General features: G+C 41.5%; 2 protein-coding genes across 3 annotated transcripts in view; one reads left to right on the plus strand and one right to left on the minus strand.

The window, feature by feature from the left end:
- SLC49A4 (solute carrier family 49 member 4) overlaps positions 1-5,463 on the minus strand; it is a 96,428-nt gene extending 90,965 nt beyond the window's left edge. The window contains exon 1 of the mRNA XM_039330084.1: positions 4,945-5,463. Within this exon, the coding sequence (XP_039186018.1) occupies positions 4,945-5,329 (385 nt within the window). The 5' untranslated portion in view covers positions 5,330-5,463. The remainder of the gene's footprint in view (positions 1-4,944) is intronic.
- Positions 5,464-5,523: 60 nt separating this feature from the next.
- Positions 5,524-21,949, plus strand: part of HSPBAP1 (HSPB1 associated protein 1) — a 61,758-nt gene continuing 45,332 nt past the window's right edge. For both annotated transcript variants that reach the window (XM_039330087.1, XM_039330086.1), the window contains exon 1: positions 5,524-6,156. Coding sequence is in view for 1 of the 2 variants with exons in the window: in XM_039330086.1 (XP_039186020.1) it covers positions 6,102-6,156 (55 nt within the window). In the remaining variant the exon portion in view is untranslated. The remainder of the gene's footprint in view (positions 6,157-21,949) is intronic.

A 21,949-nucleotide genomic window follows, 5' to 3' on the forward strand; every position in this document is an offset into this window, starting at 1 on the left:
TTCAGAGTGATATTTTGGCTATTTTCCTAGGCCTTTCGATAAGGAGGCTGTTGCCATCAAACAACTTCTTTCTTGTTAAGTATAGTATATGGTTTCTGTTCTGCTCTTTTTTTTTTTTTACTTTTTAAAATGCAGATCATTCTGACTTGGATGGACTTTAAACATGTAAGTAAATAAATCATTCACCTTAAATTCCTCTTGCCATCATATAGTGACATAAACATATTATATGTGTAGACTATGAATGGAAGCTTAGTTTCCAATTTACATTAATCTTTCAAGAAAATATTCACATATAAAAATAAAAAGCCATTTTACTGCATTCTACACCCTAAGAATGTTGTACCTATATGTATATTCAATTCCACAAAGATATATGTCAGTTACTCTTCTTTCTTATCACCAAAAATAAAAGATTAAGATTACTGAAAAGCTTACAAGATCATTAATGGTATGAACTGTGTAAAGCAGAACATTAGGTGAATAAACCCTAGAATGTTTGAGGGATTAGGCCACTCAATAGGAATAGAACAATTCAGAACAATCAAATACCCTTTCTTCAAATACAAAAAAATCAAATTGAATTTCATGACTACAACATGTGGTAATGCGTTTTCACCTTTCAAGGCTATTAAAGAAAAAAGAAGCCAAAACATGAGCAATATCCATGACAGAACTGACAAAGTAATGAAGCCTCTATGACTATAAGCAATGTCACTCTTGAGTACCGGGAAACTAACAGGATATCATTATTGCATCATACCCTCCCTGTAAACACTTGACAGCTTACATCTGACTCCTACTGAGAAACAGAAAACTAAAATTGTTCCAGAAAGGCAGTGTTTATTATGGTTATCAAAATGCTTAATATTCACTATTTCTTGTAAAACTGGCTGATTCCACATGTACTTCTATACTAAACCTAGAATTTACTTCTATATTTAAAAGCAAAATCAATAATTTGAAAACAAATGTATGCCTAATATATTAAGAAATAGGAAACTCTTAAAGTGTTGAGGTTAAGGTTCAAGACCATCTTCAGCCAAGGAAACTCATTGGAAGATTTTGGCTAGTCTACACATCTCAAAAGAGTGTTGTTGTGGGGATAAAATTGAGAAATGCAAGTTTTATACTATTCTTGAGTTTCTAAAGAAAAGATGAGTATACAACTAATAATTAGGTAAAATCTAAAAAACCTTCAATGTTTTACTGCTATTTTCTAGGGAAAAGACCCACAGAAAAGCCAGTATGTGAATGTTTGTTTTGCCTAATTAAATTATCTGCAGTAAAAGTCAGATAATTCGGAAAATCAGGATAGAGGAATTTTGGAGAGTTGACATATTTCCCTAAAACTAGTGTATTTTCACTACACATTGGTTAAAATATATTCAAAACTCCCTAACAGAGCAATTTCTGTTGCAAGAATGCACATTAAGATCTATCAATATAAGTTCTGGGGTTCAATCTTTAATGAAGTCTGGATTCTTTCTAAGATACTGGACATTTATGCTGACATTGAGCACAGGTGGCCACATAATTTTGACATTTCATCATATAACTACCTCCACATTCTCCATACATAATTTTAAAGAGAGCTAACAATCCCAAATATTGTTCACTTATAAAATATGTGGGCTTCATAACATACACACAAAATTTTATACAGAAGAGGCAACCACAAGATTAGGTCTTGACAAATAACACACTGTATCTCTTAAGTGGGATCCTTTTGTGCCATTTAGCTACAAGAAAATAGCTCACCAGTGTTTACATTTTACTTTGATACAGCATTCAAATATCACAAAGAAAAAAACAATAATCTGAATAGCTAAGCTGTTCTTAATGTAGTTTTGTTTCATTTTATTTTAGTTTTAATTGTTAAAAAGAAGCCCATTTATCATGTTTTTAAACTTCTCTGTAGATCAGTGGTTCTTAACCTTTTTAATGCCGCAACCCCCAACCGGCCGTAAGTCAAGGACTACTCAACCGGTCGTAAGTCGAGGACTACTCAACTGGTGCAGCACCGTTTGCAGAATGGGACTTTTGGCAGGCTCAGCAGGGCAGAGACAGCCTGGACAATTCCTATTGGCTTTTGAAAGCCAATAGAATTAGACTCTATTCAAGAGAGTCTATTCTATTGTCTTTCAAAAGCCAATAGAATAAAAGGAAGTAGCACAGCTAAGGAAAAGGGGGAAAAAATGGCGGACTGCGTTGTTTGGCGACCCCCGTGAAATGGTCATTCGACCCCAAATGGGGTCCCGACCCACAGGTTGAGAACCACTGCTGTAGACAAAGTATTTGACATTGACGAACATAGGACATTATTATTTTTCCTTTCATTGTCTCTTTCCAATAATCTTATTGTGGATGAAAAAGTATTTTAGTTAATAAATATTCCTCTGTATAATCAGTCTTACAATAATACTTGATCATAAAGGTTAGCAACAAATCCAGTTCATTTCCTACTTTCTTTCAGTGATGCTTACCTAGCAACTGGAAGGCAATCACCCTATTGTCTAAACTGCCAAGTTAAGGGAAAGCTGCCCTGAAGAGGAAGATTGGCTTGGTCAGAAAGATCAACATCTGAATAACCAATAACCAAGAGTGACTACTTCCATTCACTTGCCTTCTTTCTGCTTCCAGGGGATAATCAAATTAAATTCGGCATTGGCTACAAGAGGACAGAAAACTGGAGATCATGTTCTTCAGACACATGAATGATAATATTAGCATGACTTTTTTTTTCCTCATTGTTTTTTTAAAATGCATACAGGATCTGGGTTTGCTAAGACAAGAGCAAGGCAACAGAGGACACCAGGCCCAAAGCACCTCATTCATATGATAACTTTTACAACTTTTATTCAGCCAGCAGAGACAGTAGCAGCAGCTCTTTCAAAACCCATTGCTATCCCATTCTCCACTTAGATAAGCAAGTAGCAGAGGCAGCTGTAAAGATTAATACTTGTCTCAGTCCATTTGTCCTTTTCCTTTGCAGCATGGCAGGTAGCTGGGTGAAACCTTAATATGGCCTTTTTCCACTTAAAAAAAATCCAGCAAGAAAATCAGGGATTATTTGATGCGTGCTCCAAAAGATATGAACTGACTGATGAATGCTTATATGGAACAATGTAAAGCCCTAAATAGCATATAGTCTGTCTATAGCAGGGGTTCCCAACCCCCAGTCCGTGGACCGGTACTGGGCCGTGGCATGCCAGCAACCGGTCTGCACAAACAAGCACAGCCCCATCCGTGGAATGCAGGCAGCACACAAAACCACACACTCTCTCTGGTCTGTGGAAAACCTTTCTCCACGGAACCGGACCCTGGTGCCTGAAAGGTTGGGGACCTCTGGTCTATAGCCTAGCTATGGCCTATGAACTACCTCTTCTACTATGAACCTGTATGGTAACTCAGGTCAGTTGGAAAGGTCCTTCCGAAGATGTCCCGAAAGGCATGGGGGTAGCTTAGCTCAGAGCTTTTCAACCTTTTCACCCATTGTACCACTTTTAGGATATGGCAATATCCGAGTACCACCAGTACCTAGTAAGGTGTCAAAAATTTGATAACCAACCCCCCCCCCCGAAAAAAGTGATAAAGTACAGGTAGTCCTCGACTTACAATAGTTCGCTTAGTGACTGTTCGAAGTTACAATGGCACTGAAAAAAGTGCTCCCCAAGGAACAGCCGAGCAAGACACCTGCCTGCCCACCAGCGGCGCTCTTCCTCCTGTCCCAGGTTTTCATTGTTGTGAGCATTTCTGTTGAGGATTGGCAGCAGAGGTAGGGTGGGGGTGTTTGATTTTTATTCCCCCCGTCTGTTGGGTAGTTGCAGCAGGTTTTGGTCACTTCGCATGACCCTGGTACACAGTAACCATCATAAATATGAATCAGTTGCCAAGCATCTGAATGTAAATCATAAGACCCTGGAGATGCTGCAACATTACAGCTGATTGGCGCTTCTTCTGGGCTCACCAGAAGCACCAGGATCAGCACCGAGCTCCAGTTGGAGCCTGGCGCTGATCCTGGCGCTTCCGCTGAGCCCTGACAGCTCTGCAGCTCCAGCCATCTCTCGCTCAGGCTTGTGTGGTACTGCCACCAGTTCAGCTCATTCCCCTCCCCTGCTACTACTTTTCTAGGATGGTTGTGTATCACCTGCCAGGTGCCAATGTACCAAAGGTGGTACCCGTACCACTGGTTGAAAAGCCCTGGCTTAGCTATCTAGTCCAGCAGAGAGTTTTTCTCCAATGTGATTCCCAGACTCTGGATTGCCTTTATCAAAGTGTATCTTTGGCCCCTACTCTCCCAATAAGATACAGTGACAATGACAAAAGTTGGCCTCTGGTCTCTTCCATCAACCTTTAATTTGACCTGAACTGTTTTTTGATGATACGAATTATAATTTCAGTTCTGATCTTAATTGTTCTGTTTTTATTTTTAGATGATATAACTTGTATTTTTGGATGCTGAAAGCCACCCGGATATACAGTAGTCCACAGCTAAAGGCCCAAATTTAATAAATGTTTCAAAAGCTATACATTTATTTACACAAACATTCTGTTTCAAATGTAACACCTCCCAAGACAAACTGAAGGGATGCCAGGGAAACAGTAACAGGTTTTAGATCCACAAATATCTACCAGCCCCAAGGAGTGAAAGTCAGGTAATTAAGGCTATCAAGCATCCTTTTTTCCCCGATCTTTCTAATTGGATGGCCAAAGCTTCAGGGAGGAAATTCTTTCTTCCAGTAAAGCAACCCAACTTTCCGGAAGTTTGGGACCCAATCTCCCACCGCCCCGAGGAGGCCAGCTGAGGATGCCAGGCACTGCCAGTCAACGCATCCGAAAGGCACCGGGTTGGGCCGGTCTGCTTTCATCGAAGGAGCCTTTCCCGTCTCTGGAGACGGTGGCTCCCGGCATAGCCGCCCTGGCCGTTCCCTCCTTCCTCACCCTTCTTGTCCATCAGCCACATGAAGGCGAAGCAGGGCACGAAGCCGATGGGTCCCCAGAAGACCAGCAGGGCGATATCCAAACTGGAGAAGTCGAAGGCCTGGCGGGCCGAGTTCTGAATAGGGCCCCATGTATTCCACACCAGGCCCTGCAGGAAGCCCAGCAGCGAGAAGAGCAGCAGCACCAGCCAGCGCCGCCCGTACACGCGGCCCGGCACCGGCGGCAGGCGAGGCAGGGGCCCCGCCAGAGGCGTCCCTCTGCCCCGTGACTCCGCTGTCGCCGCCCGGTAGAACTGGCCATGCTGAGCAAACGGCGGCGGCCCGGCGGGCGGCGTAGGGGGCAACAGAGGCTCCCGCTCCTCGGGGATGCTCCAGGCTGAGCCCATCGCCAGGGCGGCGGCGCAGGCAGTCCCACCTGCCTGTGGCCGGCTGCTATGCTAACGTTACCAGCCGCGGTGGCGGCGGCGGCAGCGATGTAAGCAAACCCCGCCCGGGCTAGGAGGCAACCTGGCCAGCCGCATGCGCGAGGTAGGCGGGCTTCGCCAAGGCGCTTCCCCGCCGAAGCCGTGATGGGGAGAACGAGGAAGGGGCTGCCCGATTGGGAAGCCCGGCTTGGGGCCCTCCGAATGATCGGGGTTAGAGCTGACCCTGTCCCCAACCGGGGTGCTTAGAGACAGAGGACAATCTCTTCCCACCCATTGGAAGACCACCAAGCCGGGGCAGAGTACTTTAGCCTCTCCGCGGGAGAAGTGGGAGCAAGTCCCTGAGAACCGGCTAATTACAAAAAAAAAGTTGTATATTAGCTTAATTGGAGTGAAGTGTCAGTTACCATCGCGGGGTTTTAACCTTGGCTGGAACTGGGGGGAAAGCCAGTTATATTAATACTCTTCAGCGACATAAGGAAGAGAAAAGAGAGCTGCTTCAGAACGTTTTTTTGGCCCAGGTGGACGGAAGGCAACGGAGAAAAAAGGCGCCGGTTCCCAAGATGAGCCAACTCGGTGCAGCCTCTTGGATGCGAAGTTGAAAACAAAGCCACGTGATTCGGGTCAAATGATCTCTCACATGATCGCGGGTGGAGGAAGGGCTGGCCGGTGACGGTAAAAGGGTGAGCCGAGGAGGAGGAGGAACTGGGAGCAGTCTCGCTCTCTCGGACTAGAGATGGAGAGCGAACCGGTGGCTGCGGAGGTGGCCGCTTTGGAGCCATTGCTTGCTGGTAGGTACGCCTGCCTGCCTGCCTTGCCGTGTTAAGTCTTGTTTGTGGAACTTCGTCGAGACACGTAAAAGTGAGGAGTGATTAAATGATGATACAGGACCCGTTTTAACGAATCGGCTTTTCCTGTCCTATCAAGCTACAGGCTCGCTACTTCAGTCACTTCTTTCTGCTTCGTGAATGAAAAGGAGAACGACTTAACTGCTTTAAGGAATTGCTGTCCATCGCAGCGTTCTCCCGCGCGCCTTTTTGCATTGAAGCGGAAGTAGTCACAGCTCTAGAAAATATACGTTTTAGCGTTTATACATCCATCCGTCTATCCATCCATCCAAGGTGCTATTTATTGCTAAAACAACCCCAAAGTGAAGATGTGACAATTTTAAACAATTGATCATAAAGCTCTAGAAAATGTTCACATCTTAAAACTTACAAAACGTCCTGCTAGCTGGAATAAATAAAACATGTTTCAATATGTAACAATGAGTATCAAGAGAACTGATTTCAGTTCTGCTCGATATACACAATAATCATACCATATTGCACAATGAGGATATTCACATTAGTCAATATAAAATATCTCCAAGTGAAGAATGCTCTGTCTCTTAAATATGATTTGTTATTAGATGTTACCAAATATTTGGAGACTAAAATATTAAAAGTCCAGCTATAGATGGTTTTCATTGCACATATTCTGTATGAAATCTGATAAACATATATAAGGCTAGACTCACGATATGTAACTTGTTTGAATATGCAATTATATGGATTCACTGACTAATTTAAACCAACCCACTTTTGTTCATCTTCACCCAGGTGTTTGGTGAGGGAGGGTGAGACTCCCCACTTCCTTCCATCTGGTCTATTGCACTTGCTATCTTTTATTGTATTTTATTGTATTTTATTTGACTATTGTGAGCCACCTATAGTCATTGGAGTCAGGCAGCATACAAGTTTAATAAATGATGATGAACATGATAGCTTGAACCAAGAGAGTAATTGGTCACATGCACATTCTCCACTCAATTCATGTTTATCAATTGCATTACCCTAATTAATCCATTGCCAACCCAGTGATCATTTAAGAATAAAGAAAACTATTAGGCCTTGCTTTGGATATCAGGTGCTTCTGTATTATTCCCTTTCACCTAAAATGTGATGCAGCTGTCAAGCTATTTTTATTTTTCAAACACAGTCTTAAAAATATGCACTTTTCGCTTCCACAAATTACATTTTGGGTGTGTGTGTGTTGTATTTTCTGTTCTTCAAAAGGTGTGTGTTGAGGTTTCACTCAAGCAGAATGGAAACTTGAATTTACCCTTTATGTATCTACTCCTTTTTTAACTCAATCATTCTTTACCTTCAAGATTGTTTGGGTATTTTCATTTTGTGTGTCAAATATTGATGGCAATCTACTGAACTGACAATGCTGAAATAATATTTACCCAAGCTTCATACTACTCCAGTCAGAAGACTCTGAGCAGTATACAATTCTCGAATAGAGTTATTGAAGGCTAAACTATTACAATGTAACCAATAATAATTTAAAAACATAACTAACACAACCTTATCCCTATTTCTAATACGTAATCCTGGGGAATCGTGTAATCTTTCCATTAAGTCCCCTAAGATCTAGGTCCTACAAAAAAGTCAAGTCTTCACTGCTCAGAAAAACAAAATAGAAAAGAGGCCATCCTTATGTCCCTGGGGAGACTGTTCCAGAGGAGGGTGAAAAAGCTTTATCTTCAGGGTCCATGATGAAAGCATCCTTGTGGAGAAGGGATTGCTAAAATACCTTCTCTCAAGATTACACCTGAAGCAGGTCATCTCAAATACAAATGTTAAATCAACAATTAAGTTGTAGATGTATCAGATTTTTGGTCCACCTAACACAATACTGTCTATTCCATCTCATAGCAGGATTAAGAATGCAGAAACATTCTACGTCAAATGTCAGGTATTGCATCTTAAGTTATTTTGAATATGAAGCATGTACTTTTACAAACCAAGAATATGTAAGTAACCATTGAGCTTTCAAATTCCTTTTAATTAAGGTTTAGGTCCTTTGTCAAAAATTTGTGAAAAAAATGGAAATAATAGGGTATGCGTGGAAGGGAAAGCATAGAATTCATTTTTAGTGCTTCTGGCTCAGTTATGTAGTTTCATTTTTACTCATTTTTTCTCTTTTTTATTTGTTCATTATCTGTTGCTAATTAATGACTGCTAGATTTTCTCTGCAGATTTAGTCTGCCGATAATTTGGCTCAGCTATTTTACTTCACAAATAGCCATTAATTAATTAAGCATTTATGAGGGGACAGTCTTAGGCAGTGAGGGCGAACCTTTTAGAGACCGAGTGCCCCAACTGCAATCCAAAACCCACTTATTTATCGCAAAGTGCCAACAGGGCAGTTTAATCTGAATACTGAGGTTTTAGTTTAGAAAAAACAACTCATACATTAACATCTTTTCTCTTAAAAGAAAAACACAATGAGAAAGCTTTCAACGATAGAAACAACTTTTTTACTGAAAGGTAAAAGTTTGCATTTGGCATACTTTTGAACAATGAATGTGATTTTTGCTGTTGTATGCATGCTGATAATTTGTCTAACCTTGGCTTACACTTTGTAAGTTTGAGAGCAATACATGCAGCACTCAGGTCATCTGTTAGTCTGTTTCTGGCATCAGATTTGATATAATTCAAAGCTGAAAACAGCGCGCTCTGGAGGCTTGTTTTGGCTAGGAAGGAGCTTGAGAAATGGCTTTTTCCTGCGAAAACTTAGCCAAAGAGCGAGGTGCGTGTGCCCACAGAGAGGGCTTCGAGTGCCCCCTCTGGCACACGTGCCATAGGTTCGCCACCACTGGTCTTAGGTTTATTGTTACTTCACTGCTGGATTTGTATTAGCATTATACACCCCAAACAATTTCAGCTTGATCAACCTGATTAAAAGAGGAAACTGGAGACAATTATTTAAAGAGCTGGTCTTTAGAGACAAGAATTTCAACATATCTAGAGTGTCGTTGACAATCATGAGACTTGCTCTTAAGGCACGCTGGCTGAGGAATTCTGGGAGTTGAAGTCCACAAGTCATAAAAGGGCCAGGTTTGAAGACCCCTGGACTAATGTTTTAACTTAAGCTTTTTTTTTCAGGAGAGTCCTTCAAAGGGAGAAAACATAGAAAACTTGTTTCTTCATCTCTTAAAGATCTTTGTCCCTGATGGGCATAATCATCATAGAAGGCAACAGAATGCAGTACAACAGTTACTAGAATTTTTTAAATCAAAGCTTGCATATCCTGGTCATCATTTAAATGCATTTCTCAGTTCTAGTATAACTAATCTGAGGTACAGTCTGCATTGCTGATCAAATGATTTCCCCAACCAGGAAAGGTTAGCAGAGAAGTTAGTACAGTAATAAGACAATTATCAAAAGTTGCTTTGTAACTTCTTGATTCTAGAAAGATTTCCCAATGTGGAAATGATGATTAGAGAAGAAGCAGACAAAAAGTTACAGCAAATAAATCAGAATGGAAAATAGAATTTTCTGCACTTTACACACTTTTTCAAAGCTTCTTTTCCTCTCCTGATCTATAACCTAAAAGTACCGACCAGTTTTCAACAATTTTGTCATGAAATGTTGTTGCAGTTTAGAATTTAGAGATGGTTATAGTTGTTCCTGGAAGTTTATATCTTGACTCGTGGTATTTTATCCATCAAACATACTTTGATCTTCTCTGGTCTTCGGCATACAGCAATCATGGTTTAATTCCAACAGGTGAGCACGTGCACCGCTTGCTTGCCACTCGCCGGCCATTCGCACAAAATTATCCCCTCTACCTCCCCCCCCCCACCGATCCACAAAGCTGGAAAGGTTGGAGAACTCTGGTGTAGGGGTTAAAACATCAAGCTAGAAACCTGGAGTCTCAGTTCTGAAAAACCTTTGTCAAGAAAACTGCAGAGACCAGGCAGTTGCTGAGAATCAGACATGATTGAAAGGAAGAAGAGGAACGCATGATGTTGCTCAGCCTACTGAAATGTGTTGCTATAGGGAAAAATAGGGAATGAAAGGGATTTTCTGAATGAAGGCAAGAAATAAATGGAAGGAAGGACACTGATAAATTCCATGCATCTTTCGTGCCTATAAATAGGAATGCAAAAATGTTAAGAATATAAATAAGACAAATAACTAGTTTAAATGTCTTACAATAGAACTTATATTTCAGCATAGATATTTAATATTATTTGTATTTACCTGTAATTAAAATCATAACTGAAATAATAAGGTGTAATTAGAACATTTTAAATTGCTTTGCTTTGTAGTGCCATGGCCTGTATTTGGATATTACTGCAGTGGTCTGACCTTTCCTCCCCAATTAATTTAACAGAGTGTAGTACTCAATAGGCTTTCTCTAGGCTATAATGTCATCAAAATTAGTTAAAGGGAAAGAATGGCACTGTTGATAAATTGATAGAAGCCAAATTAATTTCTTCTTGCAGCCAGTTGATAGCTTTATTTCACTCTCAGAACAAATGCATTTGTAAACATGCTAATTTCATTTGTTCTTAATGGTGGCATTGTACTCTTTCAATTTTTCACTCCATTGTGTTCACAGAAGTAGATTTATTTATTTCTTTATTTATAGCCTTCCTATAAATAAGGCAAAATATGATACAGCTGCAGAAACATGTTAACCTAATAACATTGGCTGATTATATACTGATTGTGGTATTTAAGCTATGGAATATTGAAGGATTCTAGTCTATATAAAATCTATATGAAGAGCAGGAGTGGATGGAGAGGGCTTAGAGTACAATGATGTTATTATGCTCACAATAACCAGATTTGAGAAAAGCTGTGCAGGATCATGGGAAATAACTAGATGCAATGGTGGATTAGGTGATGCTGAAACTATGAATAAGACTTCCTCTTTTTTTTTTTTTTTTTTGGAATTAGGGACATTGTCTATTATGGACCATAGATGTCATTTGGAGATCTTTCTGGATCCATTGCTTTCAGTGGAAGCCCAGGTGTTTTCAATGAGTAATTTTGTCCTTTCTGGCTGGCTTAGGTATAAGGGCACACATATGGAGCCACAGAAATGATAACCTCAAGTTGGGAGTATTATAAATATGCTTTACATGGATTACCGCTGAGTTTGACCAGAAGCTGAAAGTGATACGGAATGCCATGGCAGGGTTGTTAAAAGTTGTTAACACCTCGTCTGATAAACTGTAGTAACTGTCATTATCCTAAATAAACCAACTTTTGGCCCTTCAGAGCTGGAGTTGGATAGAGTGTCTGATTAGTTTTTTCCTTTAGGCATCATCTTGATCATCAAGACTGAGTTGGAATGCTCTCTTGATTAGCGCTGTGTTTGATTAGAAATTGTACTGTATTGCAATTAAAGAGAGAACATTCTCGGAAAGTTCACTGTTTGAAGCTTTTGGGATTTTTGTCTTGGATTTGTGCTGCTGTGCTGTTGTGTCTTCTGCTGTCCAATTAGGTGCTAGTCCTAATCAAACTTTGCTGATCACAAAAGACAAGCGCTGGGGCTGGAATCATCCTACTAGAGTGGTTCTCTTTCTTCCTGAAGGGTTCTAATTAGTGATGGTCAGGAGGCAAAAGACCTCTTGAATATGGGGGTGCCACAGGGTTTAGCATTCTCTTCATTCTTCTTCAACATCGACATAATACTGTTTGGGAAGATCACCTGCCAATACAGAATTATATGTAGTGAATAAAGGGGATGACCTTGAAGGACAGAACAAAGATCCATTACCAAGATAGTGATTAGATAAATGAAACTTGAGCCGAAGCCAAGAAAGTAGTTTGTGTAAAGGTCTCAGATACCCACCCATTGACTCCTTTTAATGGAATTAGAGAGAAAGGGAAGTACATTCCTAATTGCAAGATTTTGTAACTTAATCTGTTCTTTCTGTGATGGATCTAATGTAGGCTGTCTTCAGTATGCTGAGGTCATCCAGCTTTATATCCAAATTCCAGTTTGACTGGTAATACAGTCAAGATGCTGTTTCAGTATCTGGAACCTATTAGGTTTTGGATGGGGAAGAAAAAGCTTAGGGCTCTATTTCTATTGAGTTCTTTGGTGTTTTAAAGCCACGCTATTCCTGAGATTTCCATTTTTAATATTGTATGGGATTGTACTTTCTTGTGTCAAACTGATTTGTGATCTGGAGGTCCTTCCTGGCTCTCAGGCCCTGCTCATGAAGCTGTGGGAAAGAGCATTGACAAGGAGGGTCTTTTCACAGCTTCATTTGCTATGAAATGTATGACTTTTCCTGGAGTAGGAGACATTTCTCTCAATCGTGTTTGGACTATTAGAAAATGTTTTATATGGGGCTGGCCTTGAAGACAACTTAAAGCTACAGCTGGTCTAAAATGTAGAAGGGAGTCACTTCACAATCTGTTGATTTGACACTAGTATTTTGAGAGTTGCTTTGGTTACTATTTGGCTTCCAGATGCAATTCGAGATGTTGGCCACTTCTTTTAAAGCCATTCATGGAAAAAGACCTGGATATTTGGGGGATTGCCTTCCTTAACTAGATGGAATTGGATGGAAGGGCTCATTTCACTTCCCTTCAGAGATGGGTCCATGACAATTCATCATGGCCAACTCGCCATGGCCAATTTCTACGGCCAACTTATCACCGCCAACTCGCTGTGGGACAACTCGCCATGGCCAACTCACTACAGGCCAACTCGTTGCTGGACAAAAGTTACACTAATAAAGAAATGGTGGAATAGAATCATTAAAGAAAGAATACAAAAGGAGGGACAGAATAAATGTGATCAACAAAAATTAAAATATTTTTTATTTATTTTAAATAAATAAATTTGTTAAATTGTTCTGCAGTGAGTTGTCCCATGGCAAGTTGGCTATGGTGAATTGTCCCGCGGCAAGTTGGCCATGCTGAATTGGCTATAGTGAGTTGGCCGCAGCGAGCTGGCTGTGGCAAGTTGTCCCATTCCCTCAGAGATTGCTATCTTCAGCAGCAAGATGAAAGAGGTAGGTCTTTTCAATTGACATCATCATCTTTGGAATAGTATTTCTATTGTGATCCAGATGACCCTTACTCTCCTGGCTTTCAGGAACGCCACCAGAATTTGACTTTTCAACAGAGCTTGGGGTTATGGGAGAATGTTATGGGCTGCTTCCTTTAATCTGGAGTTTAGTGGATATAGCGTTTCATTTATCTTTGGTATTGTGCTTTATATTACACTGTGATTTGGATTTTAGCCAACATACATAGAATAGCTTAAATAAGCCTCTCAAGTCTGTTTTGATTAGAGCTATAAGCCCTGTAGATAAACAAATAAAAAAGTAAGGGGGATGGGGGTACCCTTGATTTGTATTGGGATGGCAGATCACCAGACCTATAGACTAGACTGGGAAGTTAAAAAAAAAAAGAATGCAAAAGCAAACCACTCCCATATTATTGATGAAAAAACTATGTGTATATAGCCATGAAGACAAAAGGAATTTAACTCAATATTAAGATTTAGATACATAAGACTATCTTGTGTATCCATTATTTAAAAGTTGGCAATGAATTTTATCAGTATAAATAAAGTTGGATGGAGAGAAATGATTTGACAGTTACAAGAAATGTTCATCTTAAACGGCTTCACTTGCTTTTTGAAAATAATGGTAACAATTAGATTAATCATATTCCTGAAGACAATAAATGGATAAGTGTGTATGATTTAAATTACAGGGAACTGCCACATGGCTATTTCATTAAATCTATCAATACGAGGTCTAATTTTAAGCATATTTCTTTAGAAGAAAATTTCATTAAATTGAATGTACCTTGATGATAATATGCAGAATATTGCATATTTAAGTGATTAAGACCCAAGAAGTTGGTTTTCTGTTTGATACTAATCAGACATTTGAGAATCACTTTGGTGTAGAGGTTCATGCGCTAGCGTAAAAACCAGGACATTGTGAGTTCCTGGCCTGTCTTAGGCATGAGAGCCAATGGGGTAACTTTGGACCTGTCCCTCTCTCTCAGCCCAACCCATTTCATAAGACTGTTGTTATGGGGAAAACAAAAGGCAGGAATATTAGGTATGTTCACCGTCTTGGGTTAATCAAAGTTCATTTAAAAAGTCCTGATAAAAATATAATAAGAAATACTGAACCAAATTTAAATGACCACAGACTCCTTTTAAAATCACATACTTTGTAGTTATGTATATTTTTTCTCTATCCAGGTAGTCCTCAACTTACAACTGGTTGCTTAGTGATCCTTAAAAGTTCCAAGAGATCTACCTGTGGGTTTCTTATGGCTCAGATTCAAAATTCTGATAGTCCCCCCTACCACCACCACCCTGCAGTCACTTTGGGTGTTTGGCAGCTAGGCTACTTTTACAACTGTTTTCACCAAGGCAGAGTCATGTGATCACATTTTACAATAGTTTTACCAAAACCTGGCATTTCCTTCCACTTTTTGGTCAAACTATACCCATAGCGAACCATTGGTTTGTTTAATAACCACAGCATTGGCTTAATGTGCATTGCAAAAAAGGTCATAAAATCAGGTTGCTCATGTGGCAAGCCAAATTATCAATGCTACTTAAAGTCACTAAATTTATTATATGTTGTACATCTCTCTCAGTAGGCAAAAATGAAAAAGAGGGGGAAAGCTCAATTGAATAGAATTTGCAGGAGTGAGATACAGAAAGAGCTGTTACAATTATATGAGCATTTCTGTAAATATGTTTCTTAACCATCTGACTGCACTTGCCGTTTACCTAATCATATTGTCGGTAATTATTTTGTAATGCAGCTCTGTTATAGGTCTTTCTCCAGCATGAGGATGGATAATCCACGGATTGGGTTTCCTGAAGTCCCTTCTACCCAATAGACTAAGTCTGAGAGTTAGCCACACCTCCCGCTGGGCTGTGCTGCCCCAGATCCGACTTAGTCTTATACTCAGCAGGACGCGTTGGTTCCACACTCTGCTAGAATCAGGTTTTTCCAATCCGTGTATTATCCTTCCTATTTCTGAAGTTTATCCTATCTATTTCTTTTATTCAGCCCTTTCCCAAATACTCTTCCCCCCCCCTTTTCTTTTTCACCTTCTGAGCTGTTTGAGCTCACGAGGCACTTCGCACGCAGCCAGCCGAGCTGCGGCTCCGCCGATTGCTCTATCCGATCGACGGACCTCCGTGGAGTCCTCAAATTGCAGCTGGTCGGCTGGGCTTCAGCCCAAAGATCACTGGCTTCCCCGACCTGCCACGCGATCTGCGACTGCCATTTTGGTGCCGGCAGCCAGCTGTTTACTCCAGGGGGTCTATTCAGGAGATTGCAAGCAGTTTCCCTCCTGCTGAATTTTTCCTGGGTTTCTCCTGGCCAAATTGAGTCATGGAAGCAGGGTTTGCCTGCTTATCGGCTGGGCTCGGGCCCATTGGTTCCCGGACTCCCTGGCTCACCGCATGGCTATTGGTCACCATTTTGGATAGCTCATCAGACCTTTTCTCAAGGGTTTTTCTATACCCAGGATAGTTTGGCTACAAACATTGTGTAACATTCAAGGGAGGAAACTGTGGGTGGAAATATAATTCCTCAGTGTTCTTTCACCAATTTTCAATCTAGCATGCCTTCAGTCTATATTGTAGTTGCCTCACATGTGGATGGCCGCCATTTTGAACAGCAATCTGTTTGTGCTGCTGGCACCCTGTGGCCTTCCTATTATCAATCCAGCCACATCCATTTGATATTGCCTCTGGCAATAATTTTTGACACCTTGGAAGTTTTAACAGTTCCTCACTTGAACCTGTGCTTCTGCAATTACTACTCCAAAGGATTGTTGGCCTCCCACAACACACTGTGATTCACAGTAGCATTATACAGGAGCTTCACACTGGTTTTACCAGTTTTTAACAGTCATCTAATCAGGGCATACACTGTGCTTCACAGTAGCCTTATCAGGAGTTCACACTGGTTTTACCAGTTTTCAGCAGTCATCAAAGCAGGCCTTACACTGTGGTTCACAGTAGCATTCTTAGGAGATCATACTGGTTTTACCAGTTTTTTCAACAGTCTCCAATCAGGTCTCTGCTCCTATTCTCATTGAGATCCATTCTCAGTCCTGTACTGAAGGATCTCCATAATAATGGCAGAAGATAAACAGCCCCAGGCTGTCCTGTCTCCTACCAGCTCTCCAAGTAAAAAGAAGCGTAAATCCTCCAAATTGGAGGCAGCAGGGAAGCTGAGAGCAAAAACATTGGCTAGCAAAGCTCCATCCAAAGCGGCTGAAAAGGAAGCCATCGGGAGACATTTGGCCCTAGAGAGGCAATTCGCAAAGGCCCAGAGGGAGACTCCAAGAGAGATTCCCCCAGCTCCCACTACCATGTCTGAGGGCGCCCTGTTTGGCCCACAACTAACCATGACTGTTCAGGTCCACAAACCATTTTCCCCAGACATGGAGGCCCAGCAGAGGCCCATCCGTCCTATGGTTCCTGATCCCAGTGTCAGCTGGGTAACCCCACCGCCCAGTACTCAACCTGGACCCTCTGTCATATTCACACCCACTGCCACTGGTCTCCGTCCCGAGGTTCCTCAAACGGTCTGGACAGAGCAGCTTCAATCAATGCTCACTCAGGTCTTGGCACCATTGAGATGCTTCAGAACCACAGATTCTCTGTGAACTTTCTCAAGAGCCAGTTAGTTCCCTCTATTCGTCTTCTTTATCTGGGGGTGGTCATAGATACGAAACAGTGCATGGTCTACCTGTCACCGGACCACCAGGTCAGTATCAGGACACTGGTACGTCAGGTCCAACACGACTGTGTGGTTCCCCTGCTTAATCTCTCACAACTATTAGGGAAAATGATCTCGTGCATCTCGATAGTGCCTTGGGCCAGACTGCACTCCAGGGCTCTACAGTGGTTTCTCCTCTCCTTTGAAAGGCGGAAACTCACATCTTCCAACAGGAAAGTGAGGGTGCCATCCCTAATTTTGAAGTCTCTCCACTGGTGGACTTCCCAAACGATAGCTGGAGGCACACATTTCAAGGAACCAGCACGACTCACTCTCACCACCGATGCCAGCCTCTTTGGCTGGGGAGCTCATCTCCAATCCCAGTTGGCTCAGGGATGGTGGTCCTGATGAGATCTGAAGCACAACATAAACTGGTTGGAGCTCAGAGCCATACACCTAGCATTACGGCATTTCAGACACAGGGTGAAGGGGCAGCATGTTCTAGTCCTCACGGACAACATAGTGGCAAAAGCCCATGTGAACCAGCAGGGAGGCACCCAGTCCCAGTCACTCATGACAGAAGCCAGGCTACTATGCTCCTGGGCAGAGACCAACCTCTCTTCCATCAAGGCAACTCACATTTTGGGAGAGACAAACAGGCAGGCGGATGCCTTGAGCAGAGCAACAATAGACCACTCGGAGTGGCATCTGCTTCCAGCTCTATTCACAGAGATAGCGGAGAGGTTTGGCCACCCGGCTCTGGATCTGTTCGCATCTCCGGAGAATTCATAACTCCCATGGTTCTTCTCCCGTTTCCCGTCTCCGGGGGCGGAAGGAGTGGACGCACTTCACAGTCCTTGGTCTGGGGGTCTACTGTACACCTTTCCCCCTTTTTCTCTAATGCTGGCGGTCATATGCAAAATATTGCAGGAAAGGGCAGAGGTCATCCTCATTGCTCCATACTGGCCGGGGGATCCGTGGTTTGCCGACCTTGTGAGCCTTTCCATCTTGTCCCTGTGGAGGATCCCTCTGGATCGCATTGTGCTCAGCCAGGGAGCTCTTCAACACCTGGACCCATAATGGCTCCAGCTAGCCGCCTGGCACTTGAGCAGCAACGCCCGATTCAGCAGTCTTACCCACCGAGGGTGATCACCATGATTCAGGCCTCCAGGCACCCATCTACCAACAGAATTTATGATTCTGCTTGGAGGAACTTTTCCGCCTGGTGTACCAGGCATAAAATTGGCATGTCATCTGCCATTGTCCCAAACATTTTGGAATATTTGCTGGAGGGGCTTTACAAAGGTCTTTCGCTGAATACCATCAAGAGACAAGTAGCAGCCTTAGCTACGGTGCTGACATGCGACAATTCCTCCTGTCTAGCACATCACCCGATGATTCGCTCCTTCATTAAGGGGGCGACCAACACAAAGCCACTCACAGTCTATAGATACCCCTCGTGGGATCTTTCATGTGTTTTACATGCTCTTAATGTTCAAGCCACTTAAGTCTTGTGAATTGAGTTTTTTGTCAATGAAAGTAGCCTTTTTGGTGGCAGTAACATCAGCCAGACGCATTTCTGAGCTGGCAGCACTCTTTGCCAGGGAGGATCTATGCATTTTTCGTGAAGACTGTGTAATCCTTAGAACGGACCCAACGTTCATTCCTAAGGTAAACTCCTTGTTCCATTGATCACAAGAACTCATACTACCGAGTTTTTGTCCCCGTCCAACTCACGACCTAGAGTGCCAGTGGCACACCTTGGATGTGCACAGAGCGTTGAGATGATACATCAAGCGACCTCTGCCTCCCGCAAATCAGAGACGCTTTTCATTTCCTTCCAGCCCTCTTCCATGGGGCAGAAGGTCTCTTTGACCACCATTGGCAGGTGGATCAAGGCCTGTATAGACAAGGCTTACCAATCCCAGTCCTTGTCCATTGATCGCAATATCACTGCTCATTCCACCTGCAGTGCAGCAACCTCAGTGGCTTGGGTGACTCAAGTGCCCGTTGGCAAGATTTGTAGGGCGGCGACTTGGTCGTCTCCCTCCCCGTTTATTAGGCATTACAAAATTGATAAATTTGCCTCCGCTGATGCCTCTTTTGGCCGGAGGGTGCTACAACGTGTGGTGCCATCCAGAGAGAAACATGCCCTGACTGTTTCCCCCCCATAGGGACAGTGTAGGCTTTAGTATGTCCCAATCCGTGGATTATCCATTCTCATGCTGGAGAAGGGGCGTTGTCTTACCTGAACGCCTTTTCTCAGCATGATGATAGATAATCCACTCCCACCCCTTTGGTGCCTGTCAGGTCCTGTGTCAGGGGTAGGGGAACCAACGCGTCGGACTTTGTCTGCTGCTTCGCCTTTGTCGGAACTGGGGCAGCACAGCCCAGCAGGAGGCGTGGCTAACTCTCAGACTTAGTCTATTGGGTAGAAGGGACTTCAGGAAACCCAGTCCATGGATTATCCATCATCATGCTGAGAAAAGGCATTCAGGTAAGACAACGCACCTTTTAAAAGTAATCCCATTGAAGTGATTTCTAGGAAAGTGAGCAACAATAGTCTTAGCCAATCCTACATCAGGAAATATGCTTCATTTGAGCTCAGTGGGGTTTAACAAAGCAGACATATGCAAGATTTCATTCTTTCTTTTTACAATTTACTGTAATGCATGGATTCCTTTTTTAATCTTACAGTTATTCCCCAGTCTCCAAAATGTTATCTTGATAAATTACGATATGCTTGTTAGAAAAACAGCTGGATATCACTTACTCTAAAAATAGGTTGTTATTTTAGTAAGCAGATTCTTTCTTTGGAAAATGACTCTAAAACCTCTCAGTTAAATCCTATATTTAACCAGCATGGTATGCTGGAAGAAGACAACTCCTGGCATGAAATGAATTCTTCTAATTTGCTAAATTATTCAAAATAATTGACAGTACATTTAACTTTGAGACCACTTTTCTACAAAAATCCTGCTGTGCTAAATTCTTTATTTTTCCATGTTCTGCACAATTCCCCAAAATTAATTGTAAATTATTAATAGTTTTCTCTTGTTTATTTAGGATGCTTTATGTCTCTCTCCCCCTCCCTTATTTCTGAATCAGAATTAATTTCCCAAAGAAAGAATAAAGCAATGGAAAGGTGAAAACAGAGAGATCAAAATGATGTGTCTCTTCCTACTCTCTTGGTTTAACATTGTTCACAGATAATACTAATAATGAAGGTGGAAAAAGAGTTTCACTAGAGTAGAATGCTGAATATTCATTAAGATTAAATTCTGGGTTGAAATTAAATTATTGCTTTATATTGAGGAGCATACTATGTGGATGAGGAAAGAAAGAAATTGATTGACTAGGCTAATATATTATTAAGACATAGGTTGCCATAAATATATCACAATTGGCTAGGCTTCCACCACAAATTTAGTCATGGTTTATGAACTACAGTGGCTCAGTTCACACAACATGAACCAAAATGCCAAATGAACCATTTTACAACTTTGTATAGCATTATATGAAAATGCTAAATGAACAGAATCCAGTCAGTGAAAATAAAGGTTGTTGAATATTTCCTGTGTCATAGGCCACATCAGAATTTAACATCCAGGAAAAATCATTTGAACTTCATTTGAGAAAGACTGCTAGCAAAGTCAATATGGGAACTGATTTGATTGATTGATTACATGCCATCAAATAGCTGTCAGTTCTTAGTAACCATATGCATAGATTTTCTCCATGAGGATCTGTTCCTAACCTAGGTCTTCATCTCTTCCAACAGCATCCCCATCACCACTATAATTTAGTTCATCCCATTTGCTGCTGGTCATCCTCTTCTCTTTCCTTCTACCTTTCCCAGCATTCGAGAGAACTAGGTCTTTACATAATATGTCCGAAATAGGATAATTTGTGCCTCTTCTAGCCTCATTTTTTCACTGTCCTCCTTGATGATACTTTGACTTGTCTTTTTACACTTATTTAGCTTCTAGGGAAATCAGAGTATAATTAACAGGTGTAGTCAAGGAGTAATCTTAACACAGAGATTGTCCAGCATCATCTACCTTGTGGGCAAGACTCTAGGAGAGAAAGGGATGGGTACAGAAGTCACTCTTGCTCCAAATAGACTTATTCTATGCATATATTTTATTTTATGATGGTACAGATGACATTTTATTGATATTGTAGACTGATCATCAGGATACAATTCCATGAATTAATCCAATAAAAGAAAGTGTATATAACTCAGAGGTGAATTGTTGGGTTCTTGGTTGTTGCTGAGCTTGGCTGGGTTTTTTTAGACATTTCATTACCAAGCTAGATGACATCATAAATTATGGTAATGAAATATCACTAAGAAAATAACCAAGAACTCATGGAATGAATAATACATCAGATAATCAGGTAAAAAAAGAAACAAGTATAGAGCATTGCAGAGATGAAGACTTTGCTAAAGACCAGAAAGCCATTCTAGCCATTGTAATCAGGCTATCTGCAAGATGCCTCAAGCAGAACTTCTGAAGAGGAATATTTCACAATCAGGACCACAAAATGTATATGTATACAAATAAAAAAATACAGTACAGCATTTTGTTTTTTAAAGCTGTTGTTTTCTATAAAATTACGTACAAGACAGCTAATAGCAACCAAATACAAAATAATATTCAAGTATCAGACAAAACTGCTTCTGAGGTCAAGGTTTAGGCTGAACAAAAATACTTTCACATGTTGGTAGACATCAGATCGGACCAGGGAGAGTTCTTGAACCTGAGGAAAGCTGTCAAGATCTTCTCCTAAATTTTCACTAGAGATGCTTCAAAAGTTGAAAAGAAGAAAGAAGCTTTTCTAAGTAGAAGCAGGCTTGTACAAGAGATATATTTCTTCAGAACTATCTGCTTAATTGTAGATTAATAGTACCCCGATTGCCTAACAATTACTTAGGAATTTGTGGTTTTTATATTCCATAAAAGAGGTCTATGGTCGTTAGTCTTGTATGTAGAGAAGAGGAGAATGTGTGACTCACCTGATGTTGCTAAACTATAACTTCCCACAACCCATGTACCCCTATTAGT

The sequence above is a fragment of the Crotalus tigris genome, unplaced genomic scaffold (genome assembly GCF_016545835.1).
Source record: "Crotalus tigris isolate CLP2741 ecotype Arizona unplaced genomic scaffold, ASM1654583v1 scf7180000024424.1579004, whole genome shotgun sequence".
Classification (NCBI taxonomy): Eukaryota; Metazoa; Chordata; class Lepidosauria; order Squamata; family Viperidae; genus Crotalus; species Crotalus tigris.